At 48.9% G+C, this 15853-nt stretch overlaps 7 protein-coding genes across 7 annotated transcripts; 4 read left to right on the forward strand and 3 right to left on the reverse strand.

The window, feature by feature from the left end:
- Positions 1 to 209: 209 nt before the first annotated feature.
- Positions 210 to 853, reverse strand: K444DRAFT_611505 (uncharacterized protein). Its single transcript, XM_024879957.1, has 3 exons — positions 615 to 853; positions 487 to 553; positions 210 to 429 (listed from the first exon to the last, which is right to left on the reverse strand). The coding sequence occupies exons 1-3, from the start codon at positions 629 to 631 to the stop codon at positions 253 to 255; spliced, it is 261 nt and encodes an 86-aa protein (XP_024738155.1). The 5' UTR covers positions 632 to 853; the 3' UTR covers positions 210 to 252.
- Positions 854 to 1236: 383 nt separating this feature from the next.
- K444DRAFT_525910 (uncharacterized protein) lies at positions 1237 to 2201 on the forward strand (the record flags this gene model as incomplete). Its single annotated transcript, XM_024874498.1, has 4 exons — positions 1237 to 1498; positions 1542 to 1783; positions 1832 to 2082; positions 2147 to 2201. Coding segments are annotated over 4 exons (810 nt in total), but the record flags the coding sequence as incomplete, so codon positions are not given.
- A 1989-nt stretch (positions 2202 to 4190) lies between these two features.
- K444DRAFT_526945 (uncharacterized protein) lies at positions 4191 to 4511 on the forward strand (the record flags this gene model as incomplete). The annotated part of the gene is made up of 2 exons (XM_024874596.1): positions 4191 to 4317; positions 4372 to 4511. The coding sequence occupies 2 exons, from the start codon at positions 4191 to 4193 to the stop codon at positions 4509 to 4511; spliced, it is 267 nt and encodes an 88-aa protein (XP_024738157.1).
- A 1288-nt stretch (positions 4512 to 5799) lies between these two features.
- K444DRAFT_628324 (uncharacterized protein) lies at positions 5800 to 8344 on the forward strand (the record flags this gene model as incomplete). The annotated part of the gene is made up of 4 exons (XM_024882904.1): positions 5800 to 7390; positions 7445 to 7908; positions 7958 to 8095; positions 8264 to 8344. The coding sequence occupies 4 exons, from the start codon at positions 5800 to 5802 to the stop codon at positions 8342 to 8344; spliced, it is 2274 nt and encodes a 757-aa protein (XP_024738158.1).
- A 2924-nt stretch (positions 8345 to 11268) lies between these two features.
- Positions 11269 to 12479, forward strand: K444DRAFT_366364 (uncharacterized protein). The gene has a single exon (XM_024872231.1). The coding sequence runs from the start codon at positions 11417 to 11419 to the stop codon at positions 12257 to 12259; it is 843 nt and encodes a 280-aa protein (XP_024738159.1). The 5' UTR covers positions 11269 to 11416; the 3' UTR covers positions 12260 to 12479.
- Positions 12387 to 13671, reverse strand: K444DRAFT_611506 (uncharacterized protein; the record flags this gene model as incomplete). The annotated part of the gene is made up of 2 exons (XM_024879958.1): positions 12760 to 13671; positions 12387 to 12701 (listed from the first exon to the last, which is right to left on the reverse strand). A coding segment is annotated over exon 1 (891 nt), but the record flags the coding sequence as incomplete, so codon positions are not given.
- Positions 13672 to 14371: 700 nt separating this feature from the next.
- Positions 14372 to 15316, reverse strand: K444DRAFT_611507 (uncharacterized protein; the record flags this gene model as incomplete). Its single annotated transcript, XM_024879959.1, has 1 exon — positions 14372 to 15316. A coding segment is annotated over exon 1 (611 nt), but the record flags the coding sequence as incomplete, so codon positions are not given.
- Between the last annotated feature and the right edge of the window lie 537 nt (positions 15317 to 15853).

Genomic DNA, 15853 nt, shown 5'->3' on the forward strand with positions numbered 1-15853 from the left:
CAGGGCTGCGGAGCAATCTAACCCGGGAAGTCACATTTGGGTACGTATTTGTGGTTGGGCAAAAATGTAAGGCTGCAAGGGAGGCGAGGTGCATGCAGCAGATAAACAAGTGAGGCTGCACTAGGCGAGGTGCATGCAGCAGGAAAACAAAGGTGAGGCTATAATCGAGGGCGAAATTCAAGACTTCCCTGGCTGCAGATACATAAACAGCCGCCAGTAGTCGTACTCTTATTTGTGCAAGATACTATTTCGTTATGCAGATTCCACCCAGTCAGTCCCTATCTCGTCGCCGTTTCTAATGGGCTGGCCACTTCCGGAGCTGAGAGTACATTTTCCAGCAGAGGGTAATGATGCAATCTCGTACGGTCCTTCACGAGATCCGTCGGAGTTAAGCAAATAGACCGGATCTCCCACGCGAAATGTTGGTTTCTATGAGATGTCTTAGCAAGAATATATCTAAGCCATTATTGATCTGGAATGACGAACGTGGACGTAAGGTGTCACGTATGGACGATCTCCCTCTTTAGAGAAGACAACTGTATTACTCTGGGTACTAAATCTGAAATATTAGGGCAAGATGATAAGATTAAATAGCCAAAGCCCAGATAGCTCACTTTGCAGAGGCAGACATATTGTGGAACTGACAGAGACGGTGTGGTCGGTGAGCTCGTTAGCTATGAGGGAGAAAAGTAATTGTGATGTTGAAGCTGATATGCTTGGGAAAGCTGCCCATATTTCAAGGCGGGTCTGCGGACTACTTATGCATTACTCGCAGCCCAATGCGGCACGGGTTGCAGGGGTGGTGTGACGCCAGAGATTGTTCATTGTGCTGGGAAAGTTGACACCGTGTGGGGGGCTGGGTTCGGGTGCTTATATGCGGCTCGAGGAACGCGTGATTCATTTTGATCTTCACTGGTCGGTTTGCCTTGAAATGCAAAATCTTGAACTTACTCGTAGCGCTGTGACCTTGCACACCAACTAGGCAGGTGTTAATAGGCAACCAAACAGCTCCACATTCAATTGAGACACCCACAAATACCACTAGATAATTTGCGATATTCCCTGCTATCTTCTGCGATAATTTCTTTTTCTGTGACGACACGGCTATAGGAGGGTGAAACCTCAAATCGTATCTTCCAGGTTGGAAAATCCCAGAGTCTACTATGGCGGATGAAGCACAACCTAAAAAGAGTACCTTTATCACTCTCGTACAACTTAGTATGCTAATCACATACAGTTGAGGATTACAGGTCGGGATATCCCCGTTTCGCTGCACTCATTTCGGCGCATGACGGCTACTTTGTGTGTCGGCGTTTCAACAACCTTCGAGGTCGACTACTATTGTTGAAGCAGGACAAGCTCTCGATACTTGAGCAAAGACTAGATGAAGTTGATCAGCAAGAGACTTCTCTTCTCTTCCTTGGAAAGTGCCGGTCTGATAAGAACCCGGATCGGATATCTCCTTTGGCTGAGATTGATACATGTCTTGCTGATTATGGTATATATCAAAACGGCAAAACCTACATTCAAATATTAAAGAGCGATAGACGATTTCGTCAAAAGGACCTGTCAGATGCTGGGTTACAGCCCTGCGCAACAGAGAGATATAGCGAGCCTGCAGAACTGGCTGGACGGCACTGGTTGTCTGGCCAGAGCCGAAACAGAGTACCTCACATATTATCGAGAGCTGGCTTCCTTAGCTCCAGCGTGCGACAGTGCAGTAGTGCATCTCGAAGCTTGGGTAGAGGACAAGCTCATACGATTCTATCGGGGGTTTCGAAAAGTATATATATCCACGGTGACTAGAACTTCAGGCTGATAATTCGAACAGAGCCGTTTTCACGACATCTCAACGGATACAAACGTATATATCTATTCTGGACCCCTGATCAAGCGAGCCGCTAAAGCATTACTGTTGTTTATGATAACACTTCTGTTGCTAATGCCAATCATTATCTGCAATGTAATTAACAGGTTTTCAACTCGAATTATTACCGTTATAATTTTCACGATTTCGTACCTTTTCATACTCTCTGGGCTAACTGGGTCGAGGGCGATGGAATTAGTCATCGCCGGTGCAACGTAAGGGATACCATCCTCAGTTTTTCCATTAGTATTGACCACCAGCTGATACGATCCCCGTTAGGTATGCCACCATATTGATTGTATTTGTGTCTGGCACTAGCGCTGTTGAATGCTAGAAACAATCAATAAACCAAAATAGTAAGGCGGGGACTCAACTTTCTCAAATCCGTGTCGCAGTTTCTCAAATCTGAAGCTAGTGAAAACTTTGTGCCTTACAATTACACTTCCAGCACTATTTAAAGTGTACTTGAGGGCTGAAAAGTAAGTAAATGAAGTCATACTCCCCTGTTGCCCCTTCCGTTACATGAGACTCGAGCACAGACAGCTCGCAAATCAATCATATGGCAAAAGCCTCATTCCATTTCACATCATTTCAAAAGACACGCCTCATCCCAAACTCTCTCAAAACTCGAGCTTGTCGTTTCAATACAAACACATACTCGTGACCGGCGCCACATCTGGAATTGGCAAAGGTTTATCAGAACGTTTTGTCAAAGCTGGAATCAAAGTCACAGCTGTAGGGAGAAGACGGGACAGACTAAACGAGTTTGTTAGCATTGATGGAACAAGCAAAGTCAGCGGAGTGGCCTTCGAGGCACAATTGAAAGTGCGCTATTTTTAATGAGTGGCCTTGAGAATTGAGGGCAAGATGACGCTGCTAGGCGTGACTTGTGTATTCAAGGGAGTTCCTGACTGATCGGTGGCGTAAGTTTCGCTTCACTTGACAACAATTTCCTTCAAGTGTCTTCCAGTCGAAGGAGGAATGCGGCGAGGGGTTTTGAAGAACCCGTGCGTACACTAAGCCTTATTCGGAAAGCTCGCTCAGCGAAAAGGGGCGAAAAAATGAGGGGGGGCACACATGGGAAAGCGGATGCATATGGACTCGGATCCTATATTGTCTTTGACTAGTCTTTAAATTTCAGATCAATTACCGAACTCAACTATGAGGTGGACTGAGGACCACGAACTTACGCCACAGAAGCTACTGCTGCAAGACATTTACCACATTCTCGGGTTCTGTATGTCTTGCAATTATCACGCTCTATATTCTACGCCACAGAATCGAAGCATTCCACCGCAGGCTCTGCCAGTCTTCATACTTGCTGTACAGGATGCACTTTTCATTGAAAGCTGGATATTCGTCGTGACTCAAATTCAACTCTACCACAGAAGTATGTTGGAGGTCAGACTGTCCATTTGTGCATTTTCTTTTGGTATCCTTGTCAAATTGTTACAGTATACATTAGGTTTTATTCTTGACTCACAGCTTTAGAATAACACATTCTCCACTTACTCGACAGGAATGAGAGGGGCATCGACGGAATTGATATATATCTATGAAGATCTTGCCTGATAATTACATGTTATTGTATTGAGATATCGGGACATCCTTTTTGTTGTTTATTTGAAAATGACAGACAGCGGGGTCAGAGATAATGAACAACACATGAGTTTTGAGTACTCTCTCAATCCCTTTCAATATACCTACAACCCTCAACAGGGTCACGATACTCCTTCTCATACTTTCACCACCATCAATCTAGGTCTTGACTTCATTGCACAGCAACCTTACATTCAACCTTTGCCCCCCAGCAACACAGCGGTTAAAGAATTTTATGGCAATAGGAGCACCACGACAACAAGAGAAAATGCCCCACCTTTGGCTAAGGTTGTTCCTTCGGGAGGACGAGGTGCACCCAATCTGCCCAAAGCCTCTTCTGTAACTTCTATTGCTTCGAATAATCCTTCTATTGCTTCGAATAATCCTTCTTTGGCGTGCAAATATCGTACATTATTATCAGCTCCCATAGCTTTAGCCTCGACTCAACCAGTAGAAGTTATCCCACTGGTAGATAAGCCAAAGCCTTCGCCGTTAGTCACTTTCCTTTCTTTTCCTTGGCACCAGCAACCAATCTCATCTCTCTTTGATGCCATTTCTCATGAATCTTGCACTGCTTTATAGTGCCATAAATCAAGAGAATATTCGCATGTTCTGCAACGAGCTATCGAATTCGAATCTAAATACAGACTTGGTCGCAAAACGAACCTTTCCAAAACTATCTAGTTTACTTGGCCATAGCAACCCTCCTGGGCCGAAATCGATGATGGGTCAGTTCAGCGCAAGAAAGTCTGCGGGTAATCAGAAGAAGCACAGATGTCGAGTCTGCGAGAAGCGTTTCGTCAGACCGAGTGCGTTGCAAATACATATTTACAGCCACACTAGTGAGAAGCGTGAGTTCCAATGTCTCTTACCACCGCTAGAACAGCTTTTTAACTTTTGTACAGCATTTAAATGCGAGGTTGAAGACTGTGGAAAATACTTCTCTGTTGTTTCGAATTTGCGTCGGCATGGAAGGATGCATCAAAGTCAAGGCATTCGGCAGCTTCCAAGAAGTAGATCCGCTAGGGAGCTCAAGGAGATTTAGGTTCTTGTTTTTGTTATCAATTACAGGAGCGGAGAACCGATCTGAAAATTTGAATAGAAAGCCGTGGAACATTTCTGCACTCAGATTTCAGTTCATTTCTGGAGCGTGTCCTCCATGATGATATAAATATGTTGTCACTTAGCTTCGCCCCACTCAGATGGTTCCTTGCTGCCACTAACCCATCTTAGTGCTGGATCCATATATGATTTATTTGACTAAGGTCTGGGAGGCTGGTCTTGCAGTCGTATCGGCGTCAATTACAACTCATCCAACCGATGTCGAGCAGTTCGATCATTGTTAACCAACGCACTGAACACTACAAACTTGTGACCCAACCCTCTTCAAGACCAATTCCACTTCGTGGTAATCCATCGTCTGATATAAATTTGATTTTTCTAACTCAACTTATACGAGGTTTATATCACGTTGTTGCTTAGAGAGCTTATCGTGTTTCTTGTGCTCGAAAAGAGGTCATTTCTGGGTGATGTCGAGTGGAAGCTGCATATGCAACAACACAATGCTGCGGCCGTAGTTCAGAGCCGCGTGACCTTGCTGTAGCAAAATGTGATAGGTACAACTTGAGGCTTGCTGGTGACTCAAGGGTTCAATTTCTATTCGTGGAGGTCCCTACCCCTGCCATATCGTCTCTGCCTGTCTCCGTAATTTCGTTGTCCAGTCAAAATTAAGATTAGGAGATGCAAATCCATGGGAACGGTAAGTCCATTCCAAGCACAAAAAATGGGTCACTGAGGGTATAAATGAGGCTAGCCGAGCACCGTTTAATTATGTAGGCATAAAAGTACATTCCGCTAGCTGGCCTCCTAGAACTCGCTGGATAAACGAAATGGCCAGGAAAGGCGCCGAGAGAGGATCTGGATTAGTGAAGGTACGAAAGGGGCTTGAGCTTAGACTGAACAAAGAAGATATAGAATAAAAATGGTGCCATAATTTGCGGATTACCTCACCAAGCGACGAGAAAGGTGTGTCAAGAACCCCATCTTTTGAATATCCATAAAGATCAAAACACCGCACGACTTGTCTTAGTAACAACCGGGTATGAGCAAAGCAACACAGCCTTTTGCATTCTCGTTGTAGTCAAGTGGAAATAAGGGCAGCCCTTCGACGTATACATCAACTTTGAATACCGCTCTCATTTGATATGATATACCGTTCATCTATACATCTCCCTTTCGCCCCTCGTTAGTCCCCTTATTTCTATTCATTTATAACTTAAGCAAAGTCCACTCAACTGCCAGGGAGCTTCCGGAACTCCCTGTCCTTTGCCAAAATGGGGGGCCAAAAATGGACGCTCCTAGTTGCGGTGCACGGCGTTCAAGTTGCTCTAGCTACCCCCTTTCTAGGTGGTCTAGGAAAACGAATGCAGTCTATTGTAACGGTCATCGAGATTCAGATGTGTACGACTACTGCTACTGCTTGGGTGTGTCAATCAACTACTTTGGGATCGATTTTTCTACCACGGACGACTTCAGCAAATCCACCTCCACCACCAGCCAGCAGCACGGTCATCTATCCTGTCCTACCACCAGCAAACAGTTCAGTAGTTGAGCCTCCACCTCCAGCAACCAGCAGCTCAGCAAGCCCTCCTGCCCCACCGCCAGCAAGCAGTTCAGCACCTCCTCCAGCAGCCAGCAGCTCAGAAAGTTTTTCATTTCCATCACCAGCAAGTAGTTCCGTAGTTGCACCTCTAGCAGCCAGCGGCTCAGAAAGTTCTTCATTTCCATTACCAGCAAGCAGTTTAACAGTTGCAACTCCGCCTCCTCCAGTAGCCAGCAGCTCTGTAAACCCTCATTCTCCACCGCCAGCAAGCAGTTCAATAGTCACAACTTCGCCTCCTCTAGCAGCCAGTAGCTCTACAAACCCTCATTCTTTACCACCAGCAAGTAGTTCAATAGTTGCAACTCCGCCTCCTCCAGCAACCAGCAGCTCAGAAAGTCCTCCATTACCATTACCGGCAAGCAGTTCCGTAGTTGCACCTCTAGCAGCCAGCGGCTCGGAAAGCTCTTCATTTCCATTACCAGCAAGCAGTTCAACAGTTGTAACTTCGCCTCCTCCAGCAGCCAGCAGTTCTGTAAACCCTCATTCCCCATTACCAGCAAGCAGTTTAATAGTTGCAGCTCCACCTCTAGCAACTGGCAGCTCAGAAAGTCTTTCATTTCCATTACTAGCAAGCAGTTCAACAGCTGCACCTCTGCCTCCTCTAGCAACCAGCAGCTCAGTAAATCCTCCTCCCCCACCACCAGCAAGCAGTTCGACAGTTGCACATCCGCCTCCTCCAACCACCACAGCAACCACGCCACCACCTTTGGCCAGTTCTCCTCCATCAACAGCGGCAGCTCATTTCCCGCCCACCTCTTCTCTTGACTTGTCTTCTCCAAGCATGTCTTCTTCTCCAAGCACTCCTGCGGCTATCTCATCTACGAGGCACCGATTCGACCTAAGCTCAATAGCATCAAATACTGTCACGTATTCGTATGCTTGTACTGCAGTACCCAGTTCGTTCCACATTATTGCACAAGAGGCTGGAAAGCCTATGCAGTATCTTTCTGAGGTTGATGTCCCTGGATCAAATGCAGGCGAAAACTTTTATGGTTTTGAGAAGTTGCCATTGACCACGGATATTGCCAGTGCGGCAGTGTTCAACACGAACAGCTACCAGAACCTGGTTGCGAAAGCCCACATTAGCGGCACCAGAGGGCTTACAACTGTCTATGGAGCAGTCAGAATGTCCGCATTGGGCAATTCAAATTTCCAAATGTATCCATCATATCACCTGGCCCCAGACATGCTGAACTATACCGTCTCAGTCGACAGCCAATGTGTTCTATCTCTTGCTGCGCGAGGCGCAAGCATTTCTTCTGGTATTACTCTCCGATTATTCGGTACCTTTGAATAGTAGACTGACTTGGTTTCAGATTGCAACGGTGTTCTTGCCGTTTTGACGCCCAGATTTCAGGACAACCGTGGATCGACTTGTAACGTAGTGACCTTGTGTGCTGTTGAATATCCACCAGCTATTACCCACAGCACCACCAGCTCGTCCAGTTCGCCCAGCTCACCAAGTCTAGTCATCACCTCGACTGCTGTTACAGCAGCTGCGACTACTACCGGCGCTGTTGCAACCACATCACTCGCCGCCTGCCAGGTTGCACCTTACTTCAAGATTGCGGCCATCGAGGCGGCAGTCATGAGCGGAGACCCCCCTCTGGACCCCCAATACCTGTACGATCCAATGTCGAACGACGACGACAAGCTTCAATTCTCTCCAGATATCAGCGTTGGTGCCATATTCTCGCTCTCGCCTACGGGCCAACTCGAGTTCTCCGTCACGGACATGTGGGGCACACAGGTTATTTTGTTGTCTGACCAGGATGCTCACGTATGTCATCTCCCATCAATTTCCAGGCTCCTACTAACAAATTTTGTAGAATGCTGGTAATGAAGCCATTTTCTTCTCGACGGGTACTCTTTATGATATGTACTCGTATCTTCCGGTTGTTGCTTCCCTGAATGCCGACTGCTCCATTTCGATGACACTACCATATGACGGCGCTTCTACTCTTCAGGTAAGCAGGCTCCGAACAGACAGATTTGTCTCCTCTACCGTTCCATTCCTAACCAGGGGGTTGTTTTTAGATCTGCGAAGGAACCTTGTTCCTCATGCTCTCCCCGAGCCCCACATGCAGAAACGTCAACTTGGACATTGTGCCATACACGCTAGGATCTTCTTCCAGTGTGGTCGCAACTACTACCGCGATTACTTAAGAAAACCATCGAAGAGCGGCGGCCGACACCAACTCGATTCCCATCCCTGATCCCCGCAATCACTAATAGGAATCGCCTTGTGGGAAGATATTGAATAGAGTCTGATCCTGAAACTAACAAATATAAGAAAATTAGATAATTGAAAGGGGGGCGTTCGGAGCTGGCGTTTGTTTTTAATATTTTTGCATGCAGCTTGTTTAATTCTCGCGGGCTGAATAATTCTGAGGTCTTGCTTCTGTGTAGTTAGTTACATCTTTCTAAATTGCAGACCACTCCTCCTTTATTTTGCCTCCGAAATTTGCATTGTGGGAGTCTTCTCATCGAGGCCGACCTCGGGGAAGATGTTTTGTATCGTAATACATTCCTGGACTCTACTTGTCAACCCCCTTACTTTCTCGCTTGGCGGAGTCGAACACTTCCCAAAATATGCACAACAACCACATTTAAACTTGAGGAAAACTCTATAGTATGGAACCATAAGAACTATATATCTCTTCAAATTTGAATAAAAGGAAAGTGAAATTCAAGGACGCTCGAACTTTCGAAGTGTTCTCAGAGTATTGAAGAAAAGGAGTGAAGCGAGTTGGACCGGGTTTGCTTAACTTCTCTGACACACAACTGACATTAGGCTCCATTTTCATATGCAGTACACCACCGTCCCTTTTGCCATCCATCGAAACTAGCTATTGTCCATTACCCCACACTCGGCTTAGGTCACAGAGCACCGTACGCAAACATCGCGGCGGCAGCACCCACAGCCAGCATCGGGGCCTGCGTCATGATGGCTGCCCAAGCAATCGAAGAAGAAGTCGTTGAGGCTGCAATGGCAACGTTTGTATCTTCCCGAACAACCAGTGCTCAATCAGACTTACTCGCACCTGCTCCAGTTGCACTGCTCCCACCACTCTTAGTAGTCGCGCCATACCAACTCTCCGTGCTCACCGCATCGCCAATACACGCCAAGCCAGGAGAAACTTCGGTCATAATAGCTCTCTTGACCACCGTCTCGGCGTCGCCATTGCTGCCCCCCCCTGTGTACTAAGCTGAACCGACAAGCTCAATCCCACAGAATCTTGGGACGCTGATCACGATGCCGCGGTGGCAGAGAGGGAGGATGCAAGGGCGGACCCGCGTGAAGATTGGGATGGGAAACGAGAGGAATCTCGCGAGTCCTCGTCAACGGCCACGGGCGCTGCAAGCTCTTTATATTCAGAAGGAGAGCTTAGCCTGAAAGAGCTGGGCTCGAGTGGGTTACGCCTGATCCTGATATCAACGTCCGCCCCTAACGACGACGGGCGTGTACCGAGTATCTTGAAATCAACTCACGGTATAACACTTATGGTCACTCCGCATCAAGGATCTTCCCTTGCGGCTGAGGAAGCAAGCTCGCCAAGCATCTGAATGTTGTCCGTCGTGTAAATCGCGAGAATGTCAAGGTTCTTGAGACTTCGTCACCAGTTTTGAAGACAGTCGAAGAGAACTTCCCAGAAGCTGTTGCTGAGACCTGAAATACAAAGATTAGATCCGGATCTTTACCTTTTATAAAGAGGCGGCAGTTACCGGGTGAGGTTCATTGTCCCAAAAGATTCTGCACAACTTAAGCAGTACCCGAGTCTGTCCATTCATGCAAACTATATGAACAGGACGCTGGCACTGCCAGAAACACCTACCATGTCAACACGCACTCGCATGGCGGACCCCAATTCCAGGGGGCAATGTTTCTGTCAATGTTTCTGGCAATACCTTTACTTGGGGGAAATGAGTCGTACGAATGATGGTTCCGTGACTCCCGTTCTTTCAAGATTTTGAGCTTCGTGGTAGCTTGGTCAGATTGAGCATGCAGACCAGAACTATCTGGTCCTTCTTGATGTTGTTCTTTTACTGTGTGAAGGGTCGAGTCCTTCTTCTCCGGAGAGATCAATGAAATGAAGTGAAGTTCACTTACCTCGGTTTCCCGAAGGGGGTCAAACCAGTCCTCTTCCGGATTAGTCGAGTTCCCCAATAAACAACCCCACAACAGCGCTTGGCGGTCTCATCTCATCGCTTCAACGCTCAAATTCTCCACGGCTGCTACTGGAACAAGCGTAGAATTCATCTAGGATCACCATATCTCCATGACATTGGTGTGTTTCGCGTCATCAAGCATCGTCACAACAAAACATTGCAACAAAGACACTTTGTCGCTCTTCCTCGACGCCTATCGCAGCAACGACGGCCTTCCTACGTCTTCATAGATCACTCATCTGCTGTGAAACGCATCAACGGCATGCAATCTCCGAGCTCCCGGATCATCATTCTCATCACTTGATGCATCATTTCACAATCAATCACATCACCATCATGCCACGAATCAACTCGTTTCAATTTCCTCAAATCCTAGACGGCAGCAGCCCGCCAATACACTTCAGATCTATAAGCCCATCGCCAGTATGACTCGATGAACTATGGAGGGCTTCAATCCTGCCTTCTACACAAAAAAAAAACGTAGAATGGTCTCCTCGCAGAAGCGTATTCACCCCACCAACTCCAGGCAGCTCGATGTCTTGTGTCTTCTCAAAGATGAACAAAGAAAGAAAATGGAGACCGGGATCTCGAGAAACTCAAACAATCATCGGATTCTTCTCCATCGGCCCAACCGACCGATTGGGAAGTTATTGCGCAGAACTTTTTGTTTCGTTTCCCAAACGCCAGCGCTAAAGTCAATTTCATTCATTCTCCCCCAAACTCAGCATCCAGCGACATCAACGCGAAACAGGCACGTCTTGATTTCCGTCGGCACCGGGAAGGCAGGGCGCTGGAAGAAAGCAGCTTACATCGTTCCTTAGATGCATCCTGCTTCTACCATAACACTCAATCAGAGTGGCGATCTTGCCCTTGCCTGCGCACACAATCAGCAAGTTCATCTATATCGTATGGGAAAGACTAGGTAACTTACACATCATCGTCAACTGCACCTGGCAATCCGTGCACACTCTCAACGGACAATCTTGGCACTTGCCAGCTGCCAACCCGGGACAGACCATGCAAGTTCTCTTGTGCGTGTTTGCAAGCTGGCCGTGGCCGATACCTTTTCCCCTACCAAGATCCACCCCACTACCCTCATTCAACGAGAAGAACTTCGTATGTCTGTGCTTGATGATCGCGAGTTTTTCCGCCTTGCAGCCCTCGCAGATTCGAGCTTTCTTGATATCGATTTGGCGCCATGGGCATCCGCGGCAGAAAAGCAACTGTTGAACTTGCGTGATATTCCGGCTGTCCGATTGAGAGGCGCTTCTCTGGACACCTGGACGTGGTGGTGGGCCCATGTTGCGGGAGTTGGGAAGGGGGCTGGTGTGTGCACGGTGCAGTGCTTGTGGGCGTGGATGCGAGTGGAACTGGGATTGGGCATCAGGCATGATGGGGCTCGAACCAGCATTCGAAATCGTGGAGGCGGATTGGGGGGAAGGACCCGTGACAGGACTCGGAGATGTGAAGTACGAAGAAGGTTTGGAAGGAGGAACGAGAGGACTCGAGGCAATATTCGGAGTCAAAGTGTTGGACAGGGTGTCAGGAGGAGACATGCCTGGAAAGATTCCGGAAGGGCTCGAGGGCCTTCGCGCATTGGGTTGTGGTGGCAGCTTGTGGGCGCCATTGGTCAGCGCAGTGACAAAATTCGGGCTTGGAAGATTCGCATTGCCTCCTCCCGCGATCTGCTGACCGGTGAAAATCCCGAGCCCATGGATAGGAGCACTAGCAGGATTTGGAGGACTACTGCCGCGCGGATGAGGTCTGGTATTGGTGTTATTCGACGCAGTTGCTTTGTTCCGCAATGGAGAACTTGTAGAAGGACCAGTAAGACTCCCAATTTGTTGCTGGCCATTCGAGTTTCGGCGCTGCGCGGTTGCCAAGTTTGCTGGAGTTGGAGAACTGTTGCCATTTGGTCGAGGTTTTGCGTTGGAATTATTCGAAGTGGCTGTGCTCTTTGATATGGTTGTGGGTCCGATGATTCCTCCTGATTTTGTCAGAGTGATTACTTAAACCAATGGTTTATTGGCAGGAGTCTGAGGGGGCAACGGACGATTACCACTGTTTGAGAGACGTCTCTGATTGGAGGCGTTAGCCACGGTCCCTTCCGGCAAGCTATCGGTTTCGTTCAGCATATTTGGAGGTCGTGCATTCGGACCACTACTGGGACGTCCCTGAGTGGGCATCTGGGTACCGTTCGGCATTGGCTGCATTGGAGAGCTTGAACCAGGTCCACTTGTAGCTCGATCTCGTTGAGCGTTCGGAGTTCCACTCCCATTGACCATCATTGACGGAGATTCTGGTGGCAAGCTGCCATTGAAAGGTCGTCTCTGGGGGTTGTTTCCAAGCATGGCTCTGCTCGACATTGGTGGTGGCATGGGAGGGCTCGAACCAGGACCGTTCGTAAGTCTGCTTTGTTGGCCATTTGATGTTCCAAGTCCACTAACCATCATTGTTGAAGAAGGTGGTGGCATGCTCCCATTAGAAAGGCGTCTCTGCTGGTTATTGCTGCCCGGCATTCCTCCATTGAACATCGAGGGATGCATAGGAGGGCTCGAACCAGGACCATTGATAGGCCACCCATTTGGAAAGGTTGGAGTCACGTTTCCGCTGAGCATTATTGTTGGAGAAGGCAGTGATATGGTGCCACTGGAGATGCGCCTATGATGGTTCTGGTAGTTGTTTCCAGGCTTGCCTCCATTTAACATCGATGATTGGATCAGAGGATCTCCACCAGGGCCAGGATTGAGGTTCTGCTGACCATCGAGTGATCCACCAAAGTTAACCAGAGTCTTCGGGGACGGTGGTGGCAACGGACTATAAGGGGAACTTTGGCCGCTAGAAACGGTTGCCATCTGCTGAGCATTCGTGGATCCGTTACCATTCGGAACGGTTTGGGTGGATGGTTGCAAATCTGGTGGTCCGTCGCCCATAGAGAGATGTCTCTGGGAGTTGCTGCCAGTCACCCAGCTATTCGTGATTGGAAATGTTACAGGGGTGGCTCCTCCCATCACTGGAGAGATGTGACCACGAGCAGCTTTATTCAAACTCTGCAGCATGAACTGTTGCTGGGCTGGGCCCAAAGTTTCCACGAGCGTCGCCATCGCCTGCGTCTGCTTCGGAGTCACAACGCCAGCTCCCAACACCGGAGGCTGATTTGCACCGAGACGGCTACAACTTTCTACCAGAAGTTGCCATTTTTTCCGAGTATCCAAACTTTCAATACGCGCGGTGAACTGCTGTTTTTGCTGAGGGGTCATTCCCTTCAACCAGGCAGAAAGTTTTTCCCTATCCGGCACACTGAACGTGTTAAAGAGCGTTGACAGTGATACATTCGAGTCTTGCGGCAGCATCGGAGAGATATGCCCTTCAGCACCCTTAAAAGCACTCATCACCTGTTCATTGTACTGTTGCGCATTTCCGACCTGGAGATCGCTGACTGGAGCCTGCCGTCTCTCTTTCAGACTTCTATTATCTGTCAGTGCTCTCTGCTGTATCGCCTGCTTCTTAAATTCGTTGTCATCAGCCAGCTCCTTCAGCGGCGGAGTCGCAGCCTTGTCGCTAAGCTCGGTGAACCTATCTTGATTCTCGCGGAGGAATTCTCTTCTATCCTTATTTGCGTCAAAAGTGATCTTCCATCCGTCGATCGATGTGATTGTATCGTAATGGCATTGAGAACAAAACACTCCCGATGCCTCGACAGGAAGCCAAACCCTCGCGTCAGACACGCCGTAGTCGCAGTCGAACAAGCAAAATGAACAACCGAGTACGTCTTCATCTTCGATACGTCGAGATTTGTGCCACGTCCCCTGTGCGAAGAGAGGTGGATCGACCTTTTTTCTGGCAGGCTTGAGCTTCATCAGCGCAAGCATAGAGATGTCAACGTCAATAATTCCACGGCCATGAAATCTCTCAGCGGGTCTAGTTCTTGTCTTCATTTCCTCGGAGTCCTTCTTCTGATCACCCATAAGCTTCACCAGCATGGATTGGAGACGATGTTCTTCCATTTGATCTTCGGGAAGTTTAACTCCTGTCTTACTTCTTTCGTCGAGGTACTTCAAGTGCTGCTGGTGGACAATGAAGCTGTCGGATACTGGCTTGCCAGGGAGAACTTCAAAGTCGGAATACTGGGGGAGATCGTCAAATCCGAACACGTGCGGAAACATAGGGTCGTTCTTGTAGCGAATCTCGGCGTTGAACAAGTGCGAAAGGTCGCAATGTTTGGGGTCGTTACTATGTCCAGGGCCAGCCAACATCATGATATCAGGATCGTTGTATATCTTTCGCGGGCCTTGCCGGAAGGGCGAGATGCCACGCAAATCGTTCAAAGGTTGACGAATAGGACCAGGAGCCACAGCATTACCCCATTCTCGCTGCGCAGGACGCTTATGCTCTCGCTCTTGCTCCTCGTTGTCTGGTGCGTTTTCGAGATATGTGGCTATGGGACGTTTTTGGACACTTCCTCCTGCGCCGAGGGGAGAACTCGATGGTAACAATCCGTCTTTGACCTTCAATTTCTTCTGTGTGTTTCCACCTTTCGGCCCATCCTTGCTTTTATTCGGAGGAGTACTGAATGGCTGGTTCCCCTTGGCCCCCATATTTATCGATGTAACTCCCATCTGCCCATTTCCACCTGGCCCTCCGGTCTTTTTCTCTGGCGTCCCTGCCAACTGCCCACCTCCAGTCTTCTTCAACATCCCCTTCATCGCCCCCTCGGCATTAACCCCCGCTGCATTCGCTTTTTGTACCTGCTGTATCAACGTCGGCTTCCCCGCCGCCTCCCTCCGAATCTGCATCCCCAATTCCATCCCTCCTCCCGACGAGCTCCATCCGGACCCAGGAGTCGGCGTCTCATCCCTCAAGCTGCTCAGTGGACTGCTCCCATTGCTGAACACTCCCGACGCCCTCTCGGGACTCATCGCCGAAGCCCTCTGCGGCGTCTGCGCACCCAGTGGCGAAGCTCTCTCCATCTCGTCAGCATCGGCCAGGGCCTGCTCCGCGATCTGTTTGTTGACTGCTTCTGCCTGTATCGAGGCCCGCCGTCTGTGTGGTGCCATCGTTGCGATTGCTTTGCTCACCTACGACGCTGTTGAGAGCGGCGAGGTACAGCAAGTTCGAGGTTGTGCTGGGTGTCGCGCTGGTGGTAGGGAGGCAAGCATTCGAGCGTCGGCGGCGCTGTGAGAAGCTGATTGTACGGGGCGGAGGTCGAGACCAGGCAGGCTACGTCACGTTGATGCCGCCACTACGTTGTTGGCGATCAATCGAGGCGCCGGTGATAGTATGGGGTGAGAAAGCGTCCCAAGAATAGGATGGATGCCTCTGCTCCCGCCGGTCGGCCTGATCGGTGCCAATTCCTCGCCGGGTCAGCCAATTGGCGCGAAAGCGAAAGCTAAACAAAGCGCAAAGAGGGAGCGCGCAAAATGAATGCACAGAGCAATGTTTGAATTGATCTTATGTTGAATACTGAAAATATATTCACGTGCGAATCAAGCGACGACGAGGGTGGGGCAAGATATTCTGACAGCGGCAGCTAGGAAGAGTGAATAGCGCAGATA

This window comes from Hyaloscypha bicolor, assembly GCF_002865645.1.
Source record: "Hyaloscypha bicolor E unplaced genomic scaffold K444scaffold_56, whole genome shotgun sequence".
Lineage (NCBI taxonomy): Eukaryota > Fungi > Ascomycota > Leotiomycetes > Helotiales > Hyaloscyphaceae > Hyaloscypha > Hyaloscypha bicolor.

Bases quoted from the DNA above. Each gene is read 5' to 3' on its own strand.
- K444DRAFT_611505 (XM_024879957.1), bottom strand. The intron at 430-486 runs GTTCGTCATTCC...GACATCTCATAG, and splicing joins ACGTGACACCTTACGTCCAC to AAACCAACATTTCGCGTGGG.
- K444DRAFT_366364 (XM_024872231.1), top strand. From the start codon at position 11,417: ATGTCTGTGCTTGATGATCGCGAGTTTTTCCGCCTTGCAGCCCTCGCA.